Genomic DNA, 18,046 nt, shown 5'->3' with positions numbered 1-18,046 from the left:
AAACTGCGCTTTTTAAGAAGCAATTTTCCTATTTTGTGTCTGTTAGTTACGAACGATTATGGTCAGAGAGGTTGTTAAGAAGGTAAATAACCACTATGTAGTCTTGTATCAATTTATTCTCACATTTATTTGTGACAGTTGTAAATATGATACAAAAGTATTACATAAATCAGAAGGAAATTTGATTACTACGTCTTTACACACATCATGGTATCAAGCAGATACATTTACGTGGTACGCTAATACGTATTTAAAAATCTAGTTAGTCTAGAATTAGTTACAAACATCAGGTACATCTTGTGAAATTTATCAAAATAATAGTATATAAATAAAAACAAGAATAATTATTATTTCTTCCTAGCGAGAAGCGTAAAAGAGTACTTAAATCTAATCAACAATAACCTAGATTTAAATAACAGTAACACTTACAAACTTAGCAAAATCGAGAATAAGGCCTTCTAAGACACAGTACGACTATGAGAGATCGTATCCAACAAATTCATTAAGAATTTAGCAATTGTCAACAATGTTCGTTTGTTTTTCAATAAAATAGTAAAGTCAACTTAAATCAACGCAGGCGTAGGCGGATGCGAATTGCTTAACCAAGAAGCTCGTATCTAACTAAACACGTACAATGAAGCAGTTTCCTCTAATATTTTTACATCTAACATGATTGTTCATTAACTTTAACATGTCAAAAATAAAGTTAACCGACGTAACTTTTAAGGCCTGTCCAGACGGGGACAATTTTTCGCCAATCAGATTAAATTGTCCGATCAAATCAGGCCGTGCGGACTCAAACGCCAATTTGGCCACTTTCAGCAATTTTAAATTTATGATGATATTAGAGCGCTCTAAATTAAAAAAAACGTCACAAATTGCTATTCTTGTGTCCGCACATCAATATCGGTCATAATCAGCGGTCGAATTCGGCAAGCCAAATTGGCTTTTGAGTCCACATGGCCTGATTTGATCGGACAATTTAATCAGATTGGCGAAAACTTGTCCCCGTCTAGACAGGCCTTAAATCTGTGCCACATGCACTTACCCACTCAGCAATGGCATAATTAGAAAATAACGAATTTGTAGAACAGTTCAGTCAATTCTCAATCAACTATTTTTCTCCCTGCGTTGACACAAGTAAGCTATGAACTAATCTAGCACTAGCACTAGTGATGGTGTAGTAGGGCGGCATCGTGCTGGGAGATGGGCGCGGTCTTGTGCACGACCGCGTTGAACCCGTTGTGCTTGTCCGCCGTGTAGTCCACAGTGCGCAGGGAACCGTCCGGCTCTACCACTGTGTATTGCCCTGGAAACAAAGGATTTTATGTTATTTTTAAGATTACTTAGTACTTTGTTTATCGAATAAGATAAATAGGTAATTAAAAAGAAATTCGGAATGTTGGAAAATGTAGTAAAATAAATAACTTATTAAACCCCGTTTTGCACCATCCCACTAACCCCCGGTTAAGCGGTTAAATCGTTAACCCAGTGTCAAATTGTACTGGTAACCATGGTAACTCCCAGGTTTAACCGGACAACCCCAGGTTAGTGGAATGGTGCAAGTGGGCCTAAGTATTGCTCGCTGCGTTACTTTTGTAAATTTTCACATTATATATGCATAATACGAAATCGAAAGACATAAGAAAAAAACCGGGCAAGTGCGAGTCGGACTCGCGCACGAAGGGTTCCGTACCATAATGCAAAAAAAAAAACCAAAAAAAAGCAAAAAAAACGGTCACCCATCCAAGTACTGACCCCTCCCGACGTTGCTTAACTTTGGTCAAAAATCACGTTTGTTGTATGGGAGCCCCATTTAAATCTTTATTTTATTCTGTTTTTAGTATTTGTTGTTATAGCGGCAACAGAAATACATCATCTGTGAAAATTTCAACTGTCTAGCTATGACGGTTCGTGAGATACAGCCTGGTGACAGACGGACGGACGGACGGACGGACGGACGGACGGACGGACGGACGGACAGCGAAGTCTTAGTAATAGGGTCCCGTTTTACCCTTTGGGTACGGAACCCTAAAAAACATTTAGCCAAGGAATCCTCTACTCAAACGTATTTGATTTACGATATTTTTTTAAATATACAATTGGTCAAAAGAAAAACAAATAATGTTGTCCAAAACTATCAACTATCGAACTACCTAGTACAACTACCAAACTTGTCCCACAATAATGATTTACTTTCCTCGATATCTCTATGACGTCGGCTGGACCGATTTGTAAAAGCTAACTAAAATATAGTACCTACTACGTGACAACTAAGGTACAAAATAAACTAATTTATAACCTAACACCACTTCCAATACGGAAGGTTTACCCAATTCATCGCTAGATGGCGCTAGCGTCGAGATAGATCGCGCAAGCGTTAGTCTTTCACAGTTTCATGGCATGTATTAGACATTAGTATGCAAACCGCTCACTAGATGGCGGTGGCGTCGATATAAAACGCACAAGCATTTGTCTTTCGTAGAATATTTAAGTTCTAAGTTTCGATTTTAGTTCGTTTTGCTCTTAGGGTAATGAGAAATAGGGCCGGATTTTTCCGGCCGACTCATCTGAGTCTTTTTTTTTAACATGGAAATCTTTCCATGTTAAAAAAAAAGTTCGTTTTGGTTACGTTCGTGCTGAGGGCGTTTGCTCCTGCATATTCTTATGGGTCTATGCGGACTGTGATACCTTTTTAGTGCATTGTATAAATTGGCCAAAATTTAAAATAAACTACTTGTCTTCAACTACGGTTTTTCGCTGATTGGAACGCCCCTTCGCATCGATATTATATATAAATTACAAACTGAAATATACGTCATGTTAGTCATGTACAGCCGGCATAGCCAAGGTTACAATCGCTATCACTTCGACAACGAAACGCTTTGTGTCTCTCTATCACTCTTCCCATTATAGGCATAATATACCTAGTAATTTGGATGTTTTTTTTTTATTGTAAATCGTGCATTTTTTCTCTGTAAGCAACACTTCATAAAGTGAAACTGCTGATGAAAAGAAAATGATGTTTTGCGAACTTGGTTCTCTCTTTGTTGTAAAGGTACGAATAACACCGAGTGATACACACAGCGGCGATCTTACCTTTGACTACGTCACCATCGCGGCTCTCGTGATGAGTTTTGATATCACCAGTGTGGAAGTCATTCACCCCATATTTGAAGACATATTTTGGATACGCCTGAAACACATATAGAAACAATTGATTTGGTTGACAGCTGTGCAATATTTTCTACTAATAATAAAGAATCATCTGTTAATGAAATTAACAATAAATATTAGCTATCATATGTTAATTCTAAGGTATGTTTCAGCTTCAGGTAACTGAAATAATAAATGTTACTCTATGAATAGGGCATTTAGGACAGTGCCCAAATATCGTGAATTCAATGAAACTAAAATATATGGTTAAATTGTGGTAGTAATTAAATTACTACGATAGTGTTATCAAATGTCCCCAAAATGTACACGCCTTGTCACGTTCTACTACTTAGGTATAGTCAGCAGCAGAAGTTGCTGAGCGGGCGAGCGTTCAAAATTACCTTGACACGCTCTTATTCTCTTAACAATAAGGTCGCGTCAAGATCATTTCACCACCTGGCCCGCTTAGCAACTTCTGCTGCTGACTGTACCTTAGCTTTTGTGAAATTATTAGGGATCTCGAATATTAAAAACAGTCAAAAAAGATCTCGACACCCCTTCCTTACTAATAAAACTACTTGTATACCTAGTACTTAAATTTTCATCATTCTACTCACGTTTCCCTTCCATCGTAATACTTTAGAAGTTTAAACTATCATTACATAAACGATGTCACAGCTATGCACATACTAACTAGCGCAGATCCTCGCAGATCGTTCTTTTATCGCAGTGAAACGTTATACGAATGACGATCATTATGTAAGTGCTTCCGCTGTCGCGCACTGGTTATGTGACGAGAGAGGAGCGAGCAGGGACACGATTAGCATTTTGTTATCGTTATTATAGATCAGATATATATATAACTCCGTATCTATCTATTATCTTTGTTATAGATATAGGACTTTATTATTAGGACTTTGTATAATACTGTCAACAAATTAACAACGTATTTAAGATACTCGTATTTGGATTGGGATGGGTATTAAAACCAACATTTCTTCGTATATTTCTTACTAAATTTAGTTTGACTAGTTTTTTGTCTATGGACAATCGAATTCGTGCAAAAATTGGAGTTTTTTTGCAAATTACTAAATTCAGACCATCCGTAAAATAATATTTTAATCCTGGGACACTCTATTTCAATTAGGATTAAATGGTAAGATAAAAGGTTATTAAAGAGAAGAAAACAGCATATTTTTAAGTTGTAGTTTTATATAACACCACCTTATTAGCATAACTGTAAGACATGTGGCTTCCAAACCTTAGATTGTGGATTCGGACCCCGGCTCCTAGATAAAGAACCCTCGCTAAGATGACTAAAAGAAGCTAACAGACTGTACTTAGTTCGATTGTTGTACTAAATTCTTGGTAATATGTAATTTGAATCTCGTAGTATTTTTTACGCAGTAATTCTAATGGATACAAAAATATAAAATTACTTTCGATTTTGGTTAGACGTTAACCGCCTACAATCCGCGCCCTCTTGTCACTGGCACCACCACCAAAAGTTTGCGAAGAAGCGCGTGCGACTGTCAACTACCGGAATGCGACACAGGAAGTGTCGTTCGTATGAGAATTCCTGCTTATTCATGAATATAAGACCGCTTTATATCTACTCTTTATTGTCACAATAAGCAGTGATTATCTGCCGGATTCGAACTTTAAGATACGTCAATTAATAGATCTGGAGACGATATGGATTAGATGTGTCAGTGTCAAAAGTGACGTATTTGTTTGAAGAAACGTCACATTTGACACTGACATATCTAATCCATATCGTTTCTAGATCTATTAGCTGACGTATCTTAATGTTAGAATCGGGCCGTATAATACCTACTTCTTCTCAACCTTTTTAGTCGCTGATTGTGATAGAGTTGGACCAAGAAAAGCCTGCAGCAGTACAAGTGTCATTTATATAATTTCATAGAATTTTGGCGTTTAAAATAACACTTGCACTGCGTGGGCTATCATCTTAAAAGCTACTAAATATAATAGTCTTCTTCCTCGCGTTATCCCGGCACTTTGCCACGGCTCATGGGAGCCTGGGGTCCGCTTGACAACTAATCCCATGATTTGACGTAGGCACTAGTTTTTACGAAAGCGACTGCCATCTGACCTACCAACCCAGAGGGGAAACTAGGCCTTATTAGGATTAGTCCGGTTTCCTCACGATGTTTTTCCTTCACCGAAAAGCGACTGGCAGATATCAAATAATATTTCGTACATAAGTTCCGAAAAACTCATTGGTACGAGCCTGGGTTTGAACCCGCGACCTCCGGATTGAAAGTCGCACGCTCTTACCGCTAGGCCACCAGCGCTTCTACTAAATATAATAGTCCACGTATTAAATCATTATTATACATAATAATTTGTGAGCATTGCTACTACGCTACTTGGTTGCGTTTTGTAAAACCGTTTGAATATTTGCTTGGTTTCATTTCCATACCCGTACTAGATATTCGCATGTCGCTTTCTGTTTCCGTCAATTTGATGTCAAAACGATATCCGTTATGTGATAAATATTGCACTATTCGATGATGTTTACGTGTTGGTTGAATAATTCTGTACCTACTGGCTTTTTAATAACCTATAAACTTTGTGCTCTTAAAATAAGTACCTCTAATTTCAATTTCAATTCAATTTCAATTATTTATTCTTAAAATTTACATTTTATGCGTCATTAAATAATTACAGATAGTAATAGATAATATGCCGATACTTATACATACTTATCGACAAATGAGAAAAACATTTACCTATGTAGAAATACATCATATATCTATTTAAATGTTTTGTTATTATTTACTGCCGTATTATTAATAGTTTATAGAATTAGATTTTTAATGTAGGTAAATATGTAAAAAGTAAGTACCTAAGTACTCAAATAGGTATCTATAAAAAAAATAAACATTAATTCTCAGATATTCTCAAATTATTGGTAGGTATTGAAGATGAAATATTTTATAAGTAGGTACATACCTGCTTAGTTATATTAATTCTGGCGTTTTAATAGCAGATGTACGCTTTATGTAACTATTAATCGGACAAAATAAATAGCTTGACTGTCCGTTTCATACATACATATCGGCTAATACTTTACATTTTATATGTACTTGAATAATACCTACATGTTATGAGATGCTTAAAAGTGAAACAGTGAATATTGAAATGGTAATGGAAAGCCATATTGCAATGAAAGTGGTAGGTAATTGAAGTGTAATGTGTATTGGACTAAGCAGTGGGGCATTACGTATGACTGACTTTGCGACTAATACTTGCACAAAGTCTTCTCTAGACTAGATTATTAGACATTAAATGTTGCTAAGGTAGATGATAAAGAACGTATTCATTATTAAATATGATAACTCCGCCTTTCGCTCGTTGTCTGTACCTTTTTAGGATTGAAATTGATTAATACACGCAGACACGTATATTTTATAGATTTTATTTTTATGGAAACTTGTAAGGCGGTTATCACACCGATGCGCTATCGGCTACCCTAATGAAGTCCCCGCGCCGCGTGACACACGCCTATGTAAGGGAGGTGAAGCACAAGGGAATGTTATTTCGATTGCAATAAAATGTAATGTTGTGTTCATGCTTAACGTTTCCAGAACTCCGGAGGAGGGTTCTGTGATGAAATATAGGAGTACCGTTAGTTAGTGCTTCTGGGCATTTTCCACAAATCGTCAACCATTGTACCTATTTTACGTGAAACGAGGTAGCGCTACTCTAACCACCCCAGCTCCTCGATGAAGCCTAGTAATGGTTTCAGGTTGCTGACTGTCTCTTTTTGTGCTCGGAGTCCGTTTTACCCATATTGCGTAGGTGTTTGTTTAGTGTGTTATGTCTTATGTCCTGTGATACCGTAGTACCGTAGGCAAATGCCTATGTATCCAGGGTTGACAACGAACAAGTGACACTTCTGGAAAAATCCATACGGTTTCGGCACACCGTTAAATAACCCAATTTTTCCTACAATCCCCCAATTCTACAGTATCCTAAATTTAAGAAGACCTACCCGACCGGCGATCCGGTGAATATGAGGAATGTTATGAAAGTGAAGGAAGCGAAAGAGGTATGTCAGGATCGTAGCAAGTGGAAATCCGTGGTCTCTGCCTACCCCTCCGGGAAATAGGCGTGATTATGTATGTATGTAAAAAGACCTTACATAATAGTCGACGTGTTCGTCCTCGGAGACGTGGTGCTCGAAGCCGAGGCGAGGCTGGGCGCGTTGGACGGACGCGGACTTGGATTCAGAGGGCCGGACGTATGTGAACATCCGACAGTGCGCGGACGCCACCAGCGCCAGGGCTACGATTGTTAACTGAAAATTAAAACAAATGAGATGAGAAATGATATATCTAGACAAAATGCTATCATATACTTGTTCGTTTACGCCTGGTAACTTTATTATGACCAAGAAATAAAGATTACCTACTGCAAGTGTAGTGGTGAATCGTGAGAACGGCCGAAGAATATACCTACTATTCGATTAACTGGTTCACGTCACGTATATATGTAATACATATATTAATAGAACTGTTTCATGACATTTTGGCTGATTAGATGTCAAAGTTTTCTATGGGAGAGCCATTATTATTCCGCTTTTTTGGGACTAATCGCATAGTAAAGCTGCTCTGGTTTCACCCTGCAAAATGTGTTTAAGGACTGCAAACTACCTACATGATAACTTTGAAACGTACTTATTGTATAAATATATGTATAAAAATTAGATAATTTTCAGTGAATCTTTTAAATGTCCATAGTTATTTTTATGTCATTGTCAAATCAAAAAATAAAATCATTTGTATTTTAGTTAATTTTTAATAATATCCTAATTACGTGCCGTAAAACAACTTTATCGATAGTGAAACTACAACTGGATGTTTAATTCACAAGTCGACTTAATAAAATCATCTTTGAAGTAGACAATGGGCATATTGTATTATCAATACATCGATAAAACAAAGGTAAGTTTTTTTCGTTTTACTCCCACAGCTTTCAGAAGATGCCGGTTATTGTCACCGCAGTTACGTGGAATGTTTTATTGTCAGGGCTTAAGTTCACTTTTGTTTTCACTTAGGCAAATATGTATCATGTAATGAGGTGAAGGTGCTTGAACGGCGCAAGTTGGAATCAAAGAAGACTAGGTAGATTATAAGAGTTCTTTGGAGGGAAAATATTTTATTATAGTCGAACCAAGCCAATTTTACTCCGACTTAGATATTTTAAAGTGCGTAAGTCACATTTACATATTAATTTGACATTTATAGTGTCGTCGACTGTGTTATCGAAAAATCTGAACAGAGCTAGCTAGGTACAACCCTAGTCACTTTCGCAAATACTCCCAAATGTTGAAATATACAACCTAAATAATAACAAAAAAATGTGCGAACTATAACGGGCAACTGCCTCCTAGCCTAGTACCTACGCAGTGACCCTGTCTACGAAGCAGGAGGTCCCAAATTCGAATCCTGGTAAGGGCATTTATTTGTTTATTTATCAGAGATATTTGTTTCTACGTAGGTTATGGATGTTTTCTATGTATTGAAGTATTTATCTACTCGTATATCTATCTATTATATCGTCGTCTAGTACCCACAACACAAGCCTTACTGTGGGTCTAAGTCGATTTGTGTAAGATTATCACATAATAATAATATTCATTTATTTAATTGTGTGATAATGATTATTATAGTCAGTTATTAACAGAATCATATTTTTTACCATTTAAAAGATTCATTATTGGTTGATTGTAGAATTCAAAAGGTGTAAAATTCTCAGTTAGAGCTTACTGTTGGGTATTCTTCAGTTTACAAATGTGCATGGTGATCAAACTAGCTTATAAATAAGTTATAATTAGACTGTGTTTAAGTAGGTAATGACTCATTTAATTACTTTCGATTTAATAACCGGGAAGGAAACTTAGGTTATCGGTTAATCAGAAATTAGCTTCCCTCCTTCAGCTATTAGAAAATTCTTTTGACATAAGTACTTCCGAACATGAAAATTATCGAGAATTTATACAACATTGTGTTACACTGTTGTTAGTTTAATTATGCATTCAGTCACTAATTTCCATTGAATAGTTTTTGTTGGTGTAAAAAATATCCTAATTTCACAGTTTTAATTCGTCGTATTAGTTAATAAGCGAGAATAATGGCAATTTAGATACAATTCTATTAAATATTTGATCATTTAATCTATTCGTCAGATGTCTATTGGCAAACATATATTTTTGGTGAATAAATGATATTAATTTTTTATTCTATTTCATGTAAATCTCTATATATGACTTGAATTAAATCTCTAAATATGACGGTCGGCACATGGTGTTCCAAAAAATGGCTTAATTTCTCCATTGTCTTAAAAATAACCATAATCACCTTGAAGGCCATATTTTCGAATCACTAAAGCACCACACTAAAAGCCGAAAAAAGGAGTACGCTTTCCGGTAGCAAGTTTACGAATGTGACGAGTGAAACCACGCGGGGACTTTATATGTGGCGCGGTGGTGGGCGCCGGGAAAACACGAGATCAGGTAACAGAGGCGTAACAACTCGCCCGATTGTTATACTTGGACTAGTTTTTACAAATGAGATTTGGTAGACGTTACGCTTTGTTTTTGTGAAGTTAGAACAATTTTACGGTAGCTTAAAAAATGTGTCTGTTAGAAGGGTAAGAAGAAGTTACTTGTTAGGTCGTTAAGTAGTCACCACCTATCTATTCCTTATTGTTCTGGCTGGTAACTAACTAGTTGTTTTTTTTTTCTACGATAAATACAACGATACGCGCAATGAAAATATGTATAGAGAAAACCTTTATGAAGAGGCACCCTGAACCTACTACAGCTCCCCAGTCCCCACAACATCACGCTTAATATAGTAAGGGGTCATCCATTAATTACGTCACACGAATTTCTAGGTTTTTTGATCCCTCCCCCCCTCCTTGTCACACTTGGTCACATTTGGCAAGCCCCCCCCCCTAGTATGACGTCACATTTTTTCAACGAAATCGCCAAATCAAAAAAAAACACATCGGTCTTCTTTACAAAATTAATCAATGTATTAACAATTAAAAACACCCTTATCGTCAGACTGCCAGTAAACCTATAGCATAATTTTCTAATAACACAACAAGTATAAGATTACCCGAAGATAAGATATAATTTGTAGGTACTATTGGTATAATTTTTTTGTTAAATTACCAAGTTAATGTTTATCCATAATAGCGGAAGGTGCTGGGCCTAAAATACGGCGTTCCATGAACAAGAGATTTTCTTTGGCAGAATTGGTCCTTAGGACCCGAGGATGGATTTAAGAAGTGGAACCACCGAGATTTTTGATGCAAATTCTTAAAGGATAAAAGGGTAAATCCTTAAGGATGTGAAAAGGGAGGTGGAAATATGTATGGGGATTCAATAACCGCTGAACCGATTTAGATAAAATTTGGTATTGAGTTATTTTGAGTCCCGGGGAACATTGAACAGTTTTTATTAGAAAAAAAATTCTTAAAAGTGAAAAGGAAGGTGTAAGATTGTATGGGGAATCAATAACGACTGGACTGATTTGGATGAAATCTATGTCTATATCTTTGATTTAGTTGAAAATCATACTAAACTTGACATAGAACCTAAACTTACACAATTAGACGTCGCCGACGCTTAAACCTAAAATCTGGGTGGCTCCACTTCTTAAATACATTTTAGGAACACAAAGATTAATTCTGCCAAAGGAAATCTCTTATTCAGTGAATGCCGTAGTTGACCTTTTTATGCCCTGAGCACACTCGACTTATACACGCATATTTTAAAAAAAGTAGACTACATTTTACTATTACCTTAGCTTATGTCATTCCTCACCCATATACATAAATTCATCCAATGTACGCAGTTATCAGAGGGAGTCTGCAATTTGACATGCAACATTGCACTGCTAAGTTTAGCAAAGCGTAAAGCTCGATCTAATTACATACTGAACAAAACTCTCGACTCGATACTACGTCTCGTTTTAACTTGTTATGTTTATATGCGATAGAGATATTAGTTTGCGATGTAGTAGGATTACTCGGTAAGTAATAGTTTATTGAATAATGTTTGATGATTACAGCACTTGCATCAGTTTACGTGTAAAAATCAACTCGGGCTATAAACGTTCCTGTTATGAGGAAATTTTATAATTCCGATTTTGCATATATATGTTTTGATCCCTTAATTATAAATTTATTATCTTTTATAAATTTTTGTTATAAAATATATCAAAGGTTAGTACTAGACCGTTGAATTATTTAAATCAAAGTTAGCTAGAATATGTTAAATATAGTAATTATATTTCAAGACTTAAAGTAGAAGACTAAGTCAATAATAAACAAATCGGTCTTCTTCACAAAATTAACCAATGTATTAACAATTAAAAAGGGTTATTCGCGGATGGTCCAGAACGTATAATGATTAGTGTAATATTTTGTCTATATCGCAATTAGTCTACATCGCAAACGGTCTAAAACGCGAAATGCCCACATTTTTTTTTCCAGTTTTCATTTAACTTTATAGCGATGTCGACGGAGCCCCGCTTACGCGGGGCTCCTATTCTGAGCTGTTTGGCTGCAAAATTTCATTGCTCTTAAGCAGGCCACTGACGAGCCTTCCAAATGGATGCCGTTACAATGGATTCATCCAAATGGAAGGCATCCTAATATTAAACATTGTACGTTTTTGACATTCACGGACCGATTTTGGATTGCAGCCACGCTATTTGGACTGTTGGAAGGCTCGTCAGTGGCCACCTTTACTCCAACAAACACGATCAATAATAAAAACTGTAAGGAATTCAAAACTAGGTTAGATCACTTGACTCTAGTAAATTTATGTGTGTGAAGATGGAATGTTATATTATGTTTACCACAGCATAGTTGATATTCAAACAAATAAAGAGTAGCCTAAAACGTAATTAATGAACGACGGCGATCGGATGATACATTTCCGGTTCCACGATATTCAGATCCTGGGAACAGACTAAAAGTCAACTAATTCATCTATTTAAGTAACAATCGCCATTTGCATGTTACGACAAGTTTTTACTGCATAGAGGCTATTTTATTTTAAATAGTGTAAGGTGCAGGGGGCAATTTCGACTGCGGGGAAATTTTAACTAATCGAAATATCTTCAATGTTTTACATTATTAACCAGAGTGCCATATATGTCCAGATAGCGAAAACGATGCGTTGTGTGCGATTCTAGTTAATAATGTAAAACATGGAAGATATTGCGACTTATTGAAATTTTCCCGCAGTCTAAATTGCCCACTTAACCGCACCTTACCTAAGATAAAATGTGTTAAAAGTTTGGATAAGCTAAGACTGTCTTGTGTTCAAAATATACAACCTAACTACCTATATTTATGTATATTTTTTATCAGCCTGTTATAGTGACGCACTGCTGGGCAAAGGCCTCTCCCCTTGATTTCCAAGATTTATGTATTATACAAGATAATAGTTTATAGAACATGAAATCACAACGTTAGTTACATATGTTCTCATACTGAACAATAAAATGAGTTATTTATACGAGGTTGTCAACATTTGAAGACAACATAATACCAAAGGCAATACAAGCGCGCGTAGAAGTCATTGTCTAAAGTGGTTACGGAATCCGAATGGTTTCACATATCCACTACTTATTGTACCCACTTACACTTCTCTGTCACTGTCTCGTTTCATTCGATGAAATGTGTTCTTTAAGCTGCCGGTGACAAAGTCCTGTTTTAATTATTTTGTTTAACTAAAATACGACGTTGCAAAAGCAACTTAACAGTTTCCAATTTTGGTGTTGAAAAATTACATTACCTACAATATGTCACTAATACGCGAGACAAGTTATATAAGCACTAAGCAGTGAGTGCGATTGGTCTAACTACTGACTCTGTAATGCTTCTTCAAAAGTTGCTCTAGTCAGACCCGTGACGATTTAGGTCGCGTGTTGAGCACTAACATAGGTACTAAAACTTACCTATATTATGATTATGATAAAATATTTTCTAAATACACCTAATGGCAAAACTTTTGTTCAAATTAAGCGTTACAGAATAGGTGTTCATCCAAGTAGGTGTCGCGTTTAATATAGATATAAAATTAAGTTAAAAAAGTTTTAAGTTAAAAAAGTTTTAAGTTAAACGGTTTTATTTCAATCAGAAAGTGTACCAAAAACTAGAAAATAAAAATAATTATACTAATCGGAGTCCTATATACTTCCTATGCTCCTTTCTGGACAGTAATCATGCAAGACGGGTAGCAATGTAGTCTTGTCGAGTCGGATTTTAAACGCCACTTCTCGACACTATGTCAGTGATACAAGTATTAATCCATTTTTTTTCTCAGACTAAAATAAAATGAATCCATTGTAACGGCATCCATTTGGAAGGCTCGTCATTGGCCTGCTTTATATTCAAAATTAATATTTCTAAATGCCTTTAGGACTGCCACGACCCTGTAGTACCTCGTTCAGGTTCGGTACTCGTTCGTTTTTCCCTTTGAGCGTTATTTTCTACTGTAGTGATGTTATTAGAGGTACATCTGCACAAAACGGGTTTATTTACGATAGAGAATCATAACGCTGTCAGTCATTACGATCAACATTGCACAATATCTAATCTAATAATTAAGTGTAATTATTGCCAATTTAGTAAGTAAGTAGCACTTAAACTGGATGAATGCCCTAGTTTTATAGCCAGATTACTTACTACAAATACTTGGAAAGTGTTCACCTTGTTGGTATTAGAATCGCATGGAACCCTGATTAGGGAAATGGGAAGTAGTTACCTATTGAGAACGTGCGAAGTCGGTGGCGCTGATCGTCACAAACACAGCTAATCTTATGGAATGTCCGACATTAGTACTAGCGGCAGCCGCTTGAACTAATTTTACTCCATAAAATTTAACGTAGAAATTCCGGCAAAATGAGGGCAGCACCAGTCGCGCACATAACGAATATAGAAAATATCCCAGAGTATGACAATGTCGTTACCTTGTTTTCTTGCAGCAGATCATAATGTGAAACTACGAGTAGATGTATCCTAATCAAATAATTATACTTTATATTGTCTTGAATAAGTTAAACTACTCACTATATTACTTAAAACTTATATAGTTGGATTTTTTAAGGTGTCCAAATGTTACATAAGAGATGTTCATAATATAATAATACAAACTTAATGATTAAATTAATGATATTCCCAGGTATTTAGGAAATCAAGGTAAAGGGAAATATAGATATTTATAATTATTCATTTTAGGAAATAACTTCCTAATATAAACACCTTCCTTGAAACTTTCGCTTACTGTTTATATTTCCTTATGCATTTAAAACAGAGCACAAACCTCAACTTATTAGCATAGATCAGCATTTGGAATAACAATACACTAACGTTAACAAGTCCCTCCGTACGTACAGTCGCCATCAGATATATCGGAGCGGCCATAGTGTTCACAATATCTGAACACGCACTCTAACGCCTTGACAATAGAGCCATGTTCAAATGTTTGTGAGCGCCTTGGCCGCTTCGATATATCTGATGGCGACTGTACTATCCTCATAGCACATTCAGCCAACACTCCATACTTTACTATCGGTAAAGTAGTCCATCGCCTGTCACAGGTATTACCTCACTTGAGTATAATGGGTATCTTTATAACTAAACCGTATCAACTTAACAACGCTATTGAACAATACAAGATACTTACGTCATCTCGTAGCATACTTACCGAGTTTTCTTTAATTTATAATACGTTTTAATAGGATTTATCTTAAGTTGAAATCTTTAAGCCGGAAGGAAAATCAAGAACGGTTATGGAAACTGTGTGAATTGTGTGATGCTCTATATGCAATGAAGTTTCGGCCAAGTGCGAGCTAAAATATATGACGGGCCTTAGACCAGTTGTATCAACAAAAAATATACAGTTGTATCAATAAAAAGTATATATAATTACAAATTATTCTTGAGAATAATTATTCTTGAGAATAATTTGTAATTACAAATTATTACCTATTTAAAATGTGAATATTATTTTCACTAGACCCAGTTGAATAACCTACTTTTTTAATACAGAAATCTCAAGATACTATTTTTTTTTCAATAAAAATTATATATAGGTACCCATATGTTTTGTGTTAATGCTTCAAAAGCCTGGGGAACAAAACTAGTGACTTTAAAGCAGATTTCATACTGATATAACCGTTTTTACCAGATCCATTTAGAGCAATAATAATATATGTATATATATAAGTATATCAATGAGAAATAGCACAGTTTAAAAAGGTATTACCTAATAATATTCACTTATCCCGAGACGAGGACATTTAAGTAACTTGTCAATTTTTCCTCTTTTAGTTGTGATTTAGGGAACATTACATCAGTAAAGTATTTTTTATTTTTTTAGTTTTGTACTACCCCATTATACCACATAGTTGACTACTCTCATGAATGGCGGGCATAAAAAAAACGTTTTCCTTTCTATTAATGGGCGAGCGGGAAGCGCGGAAATAATTAAAAAACCGTATGGAAACAAACGCCCTCCTATGCAGCCCGTTAAAATGCAAGCTGATACTCCGATAATAAGTGCAAAGTTGAATAATAATAATAATGGTTATAATCATCATCATTGGCCTTTACATCTTCTTCAGATGTTTATTACAGCTGCTGTGTATTCCGAGAGTCGCATTTTTAGGGTTCCGTACCCAAAGGGTAAAACGGGACCCTATTACTAAGACTTCGCTGTCCGTCCGTCCGTCCGTCCGTCTGTCTGTCACCAGGCTGTATCTCACGAACCGTGATAGCTAGACGGTTGAAATTTTCACAGATGATGTATTTCTGTTGCCGCTATGGCAACAAATACTAAAAACAGAATAAATAAAGATTTAAATGGGGCTCCCATACAACAAACGTGATTTTTGACCAAAGATAAGCAACGTCGGGAGTGGTCAGTACTTGGATGGGTGACCGTTTATTTTTTGCTTTTTTTTGCATTATTGTACGGAACCCTTCGTGCGCGAGTCCGACTCGCACTTGCCCGGTTTTTCTTGTGACTGAACAAACCTATGCGGGCTCTGCACTGCTTCCCGCAACGGTCACAAGTACAAATTTGGCGCTGGCTGGAGGTGCCGGTTGTTGTCGTTGGGTTGGGGTAGGGTGTTGACAACAGTTGCGGAAGAGTACTTCGGCGTTCCTGGGACCTCGCCATATAGCAGCGAGGCGGCAACAAAGGGGTTTTAGTGGGTAAACCTGGGGTCTCATTAGCCCACAACAGGGAGTCCCACATAACCATCCCGGCCCGTCCCCGCGCCGGGTGGTATGCGTAAAGCATTTCCCCTCTTAAAAAAAAAAGGGTGTTGACAACAATGGTTATAATAGGATAAAACATAAGACACAGGCTGCTCAAATTGCGCTACTTACAACGCAAGGGCTCTGCTTTTCAAGCTAACGAAACTAGTAATTTTTACTTGCTGGAATTATAGTAAACATATTTAATACTTACGTATAGAATCGTAAGTTGAAATTCAACATCTGCACGACATTCAAGTGCCTAATATTTATCCTATGTTATTGATTTTTTTAACTGTCTTAATTTTAACTTATTATTTTTTTGAATAAAAAAAGCTTTTTATTATTTTATTACTATTTATTATATCGTAAACGTTTACTATTTTTTATATAACTCCAGTTACTTACTAACATTTTTATTTAGGTCAAGTTGCAGTAATAACTCTGTTTGTACTGCTATAATCCAGCTGGTATTGATATTATTAAAACTATTAAGGTAAAAAAACTGCTGGCAGCCATTTTTCTGATGTTTTTTGTTCGCCAGAAAAACTGAATACAAGGAAGAAATTCATAATTTGAAATGTTATTTCGCAAAAAAAGTAACGTTTATGGACTTAACACAGTGTCAGAAAGGCAGAAAATTGTTCAAGCATTTTCAAAGCGGGTTTACCTAATGTCAAAGCCGAAGTTCATTTTGTCATAAATCACATTCTGCCCATTATTTTTTTATGAGATTTGGTTTTAGCTCCATCTGTGTCTGAACGCTGTAACTGGCACCATGCGAGAATAACGCTGCAATCACTGGTTCTCCGCGTAAAGTCGACTAGTATCGCCACGATGTCGCTACTTACTTCAACCAAAGACATGTAACTTCGTATAAGATGAATAAAGTCTAAGAAAAAAACGTGCCTCGGAAATCATGAAAAAGTCATTCTCGGATAGATGGCGCACACACCTTTGGCCTATGCTCGGCTAGATGGCGAAACGACACCGTAACATATTTAACAATTTTAACACATAGATATCCGTGAATGAACATGGGTCAACATGATATAAAAATAATAAAATCATTTATCCATATATATTATTCATTTTTTTGATAATTTTATTCGTGTTTATTTTAGTTATAGTCGTGTGTCGATAGATGGCAGTAAATTTACTGTGACTACAAAATTTACAATGACAGGAACCCTCTATACTATCTTTTCTTTTTGATATAAGGTACCAGTGCAGTTGTTCAATTATTTTTATAATTAATTTAGAGATGGGCGTTGTCAGTTAAGTAACTGTACATATATTCGTACCATAATTAATTGTAACATTAATGGCCGGTTAGCAATCGTCACAAAACTCACGGTCAATATCAGAACCCCATACTTTTTGTCAGGATAGAGATTAGAGACAGTTAAACGTGACTTAAACAGAATTTATATCGCGCTTTAAAGTACAAGTTAAAATGGAAACGACTATTGAAAAAAAGATACATAGTATTGGATAATCATTAAAAGTCGGAAAATGCTTCTTATTAACCAAATACAGAATGAGCCTGAAATAATCCTATTACTAGGTACAC

General features: G+C 35.9%; 1 protein-coding gene across 1 annotated transcript; it reads right to left on the bottom strand.

Annotated features, from left to right (window-relative positions):
* Window positions 1-986: 986 nt before the first annotated feature.
* LOC134666204 (cuticle protein 19-like) lies at window positions 987-9,557 on the bottom strand. The gene is made up of 4 exons (XM_063523355.1): window positions 9,546-9,557; window positions 7,328-7,483; window positions 3,100-3,196; window positions 987-1,309 (listed from the first exon to the last, which is right to left on the bottom strand). The coding sequence occupies exons 1-4, from the start codon at window positions 9,555-9,557 to the stop codon at window positions 1,170-1,172; spliced, it is 405 nt and encodes a 134-aa protein (XP_063379425.1). The 3' UTR covers window positions 987-1,169.
* Between the last annotated feature and the right edge of the window lie 8,489 nt (window positions 9,558-18,046).

This window comes from Cydia fagiglandana, chromosome 7 (genome assembly GCF_963556715.1).
Source record: "Cydia fagiglandana chromosome 7, ilCydFagi1.1, whole genome shotgun sequence".
NCBI lineage: Eukaryota > Metazoa > Arthropoda > Insecta > Lepidoptera > Tortricidae > Cydia > Cydia fagiglandana.
The sequence above is the reverse complement of the archived record's forward strand: the minus strand, read 5'-3'. Positions and strand labels throughout refer to the sequence as shown.

Excerpts from the sequence above, each read along its gene's own strand:
- LOC134666204 (XM_063523355.1), bottom strand. Across the intron at positions 3,197-7,327 it reads ACGAACACGTCGACTATTAT|GCGTATCCAAAATATGTCTT; the intron begins GTAAGGTCTTTT and ends TATGTGTTTCAG. Across the intron at positions 1,310-3,099 it reads CGATGGTGACGTAGTCAAAG|GGCAATACACAGTGGTAGAG; the intron begins GTAAGATCGCCG and ends CTTTGTTTCCAG.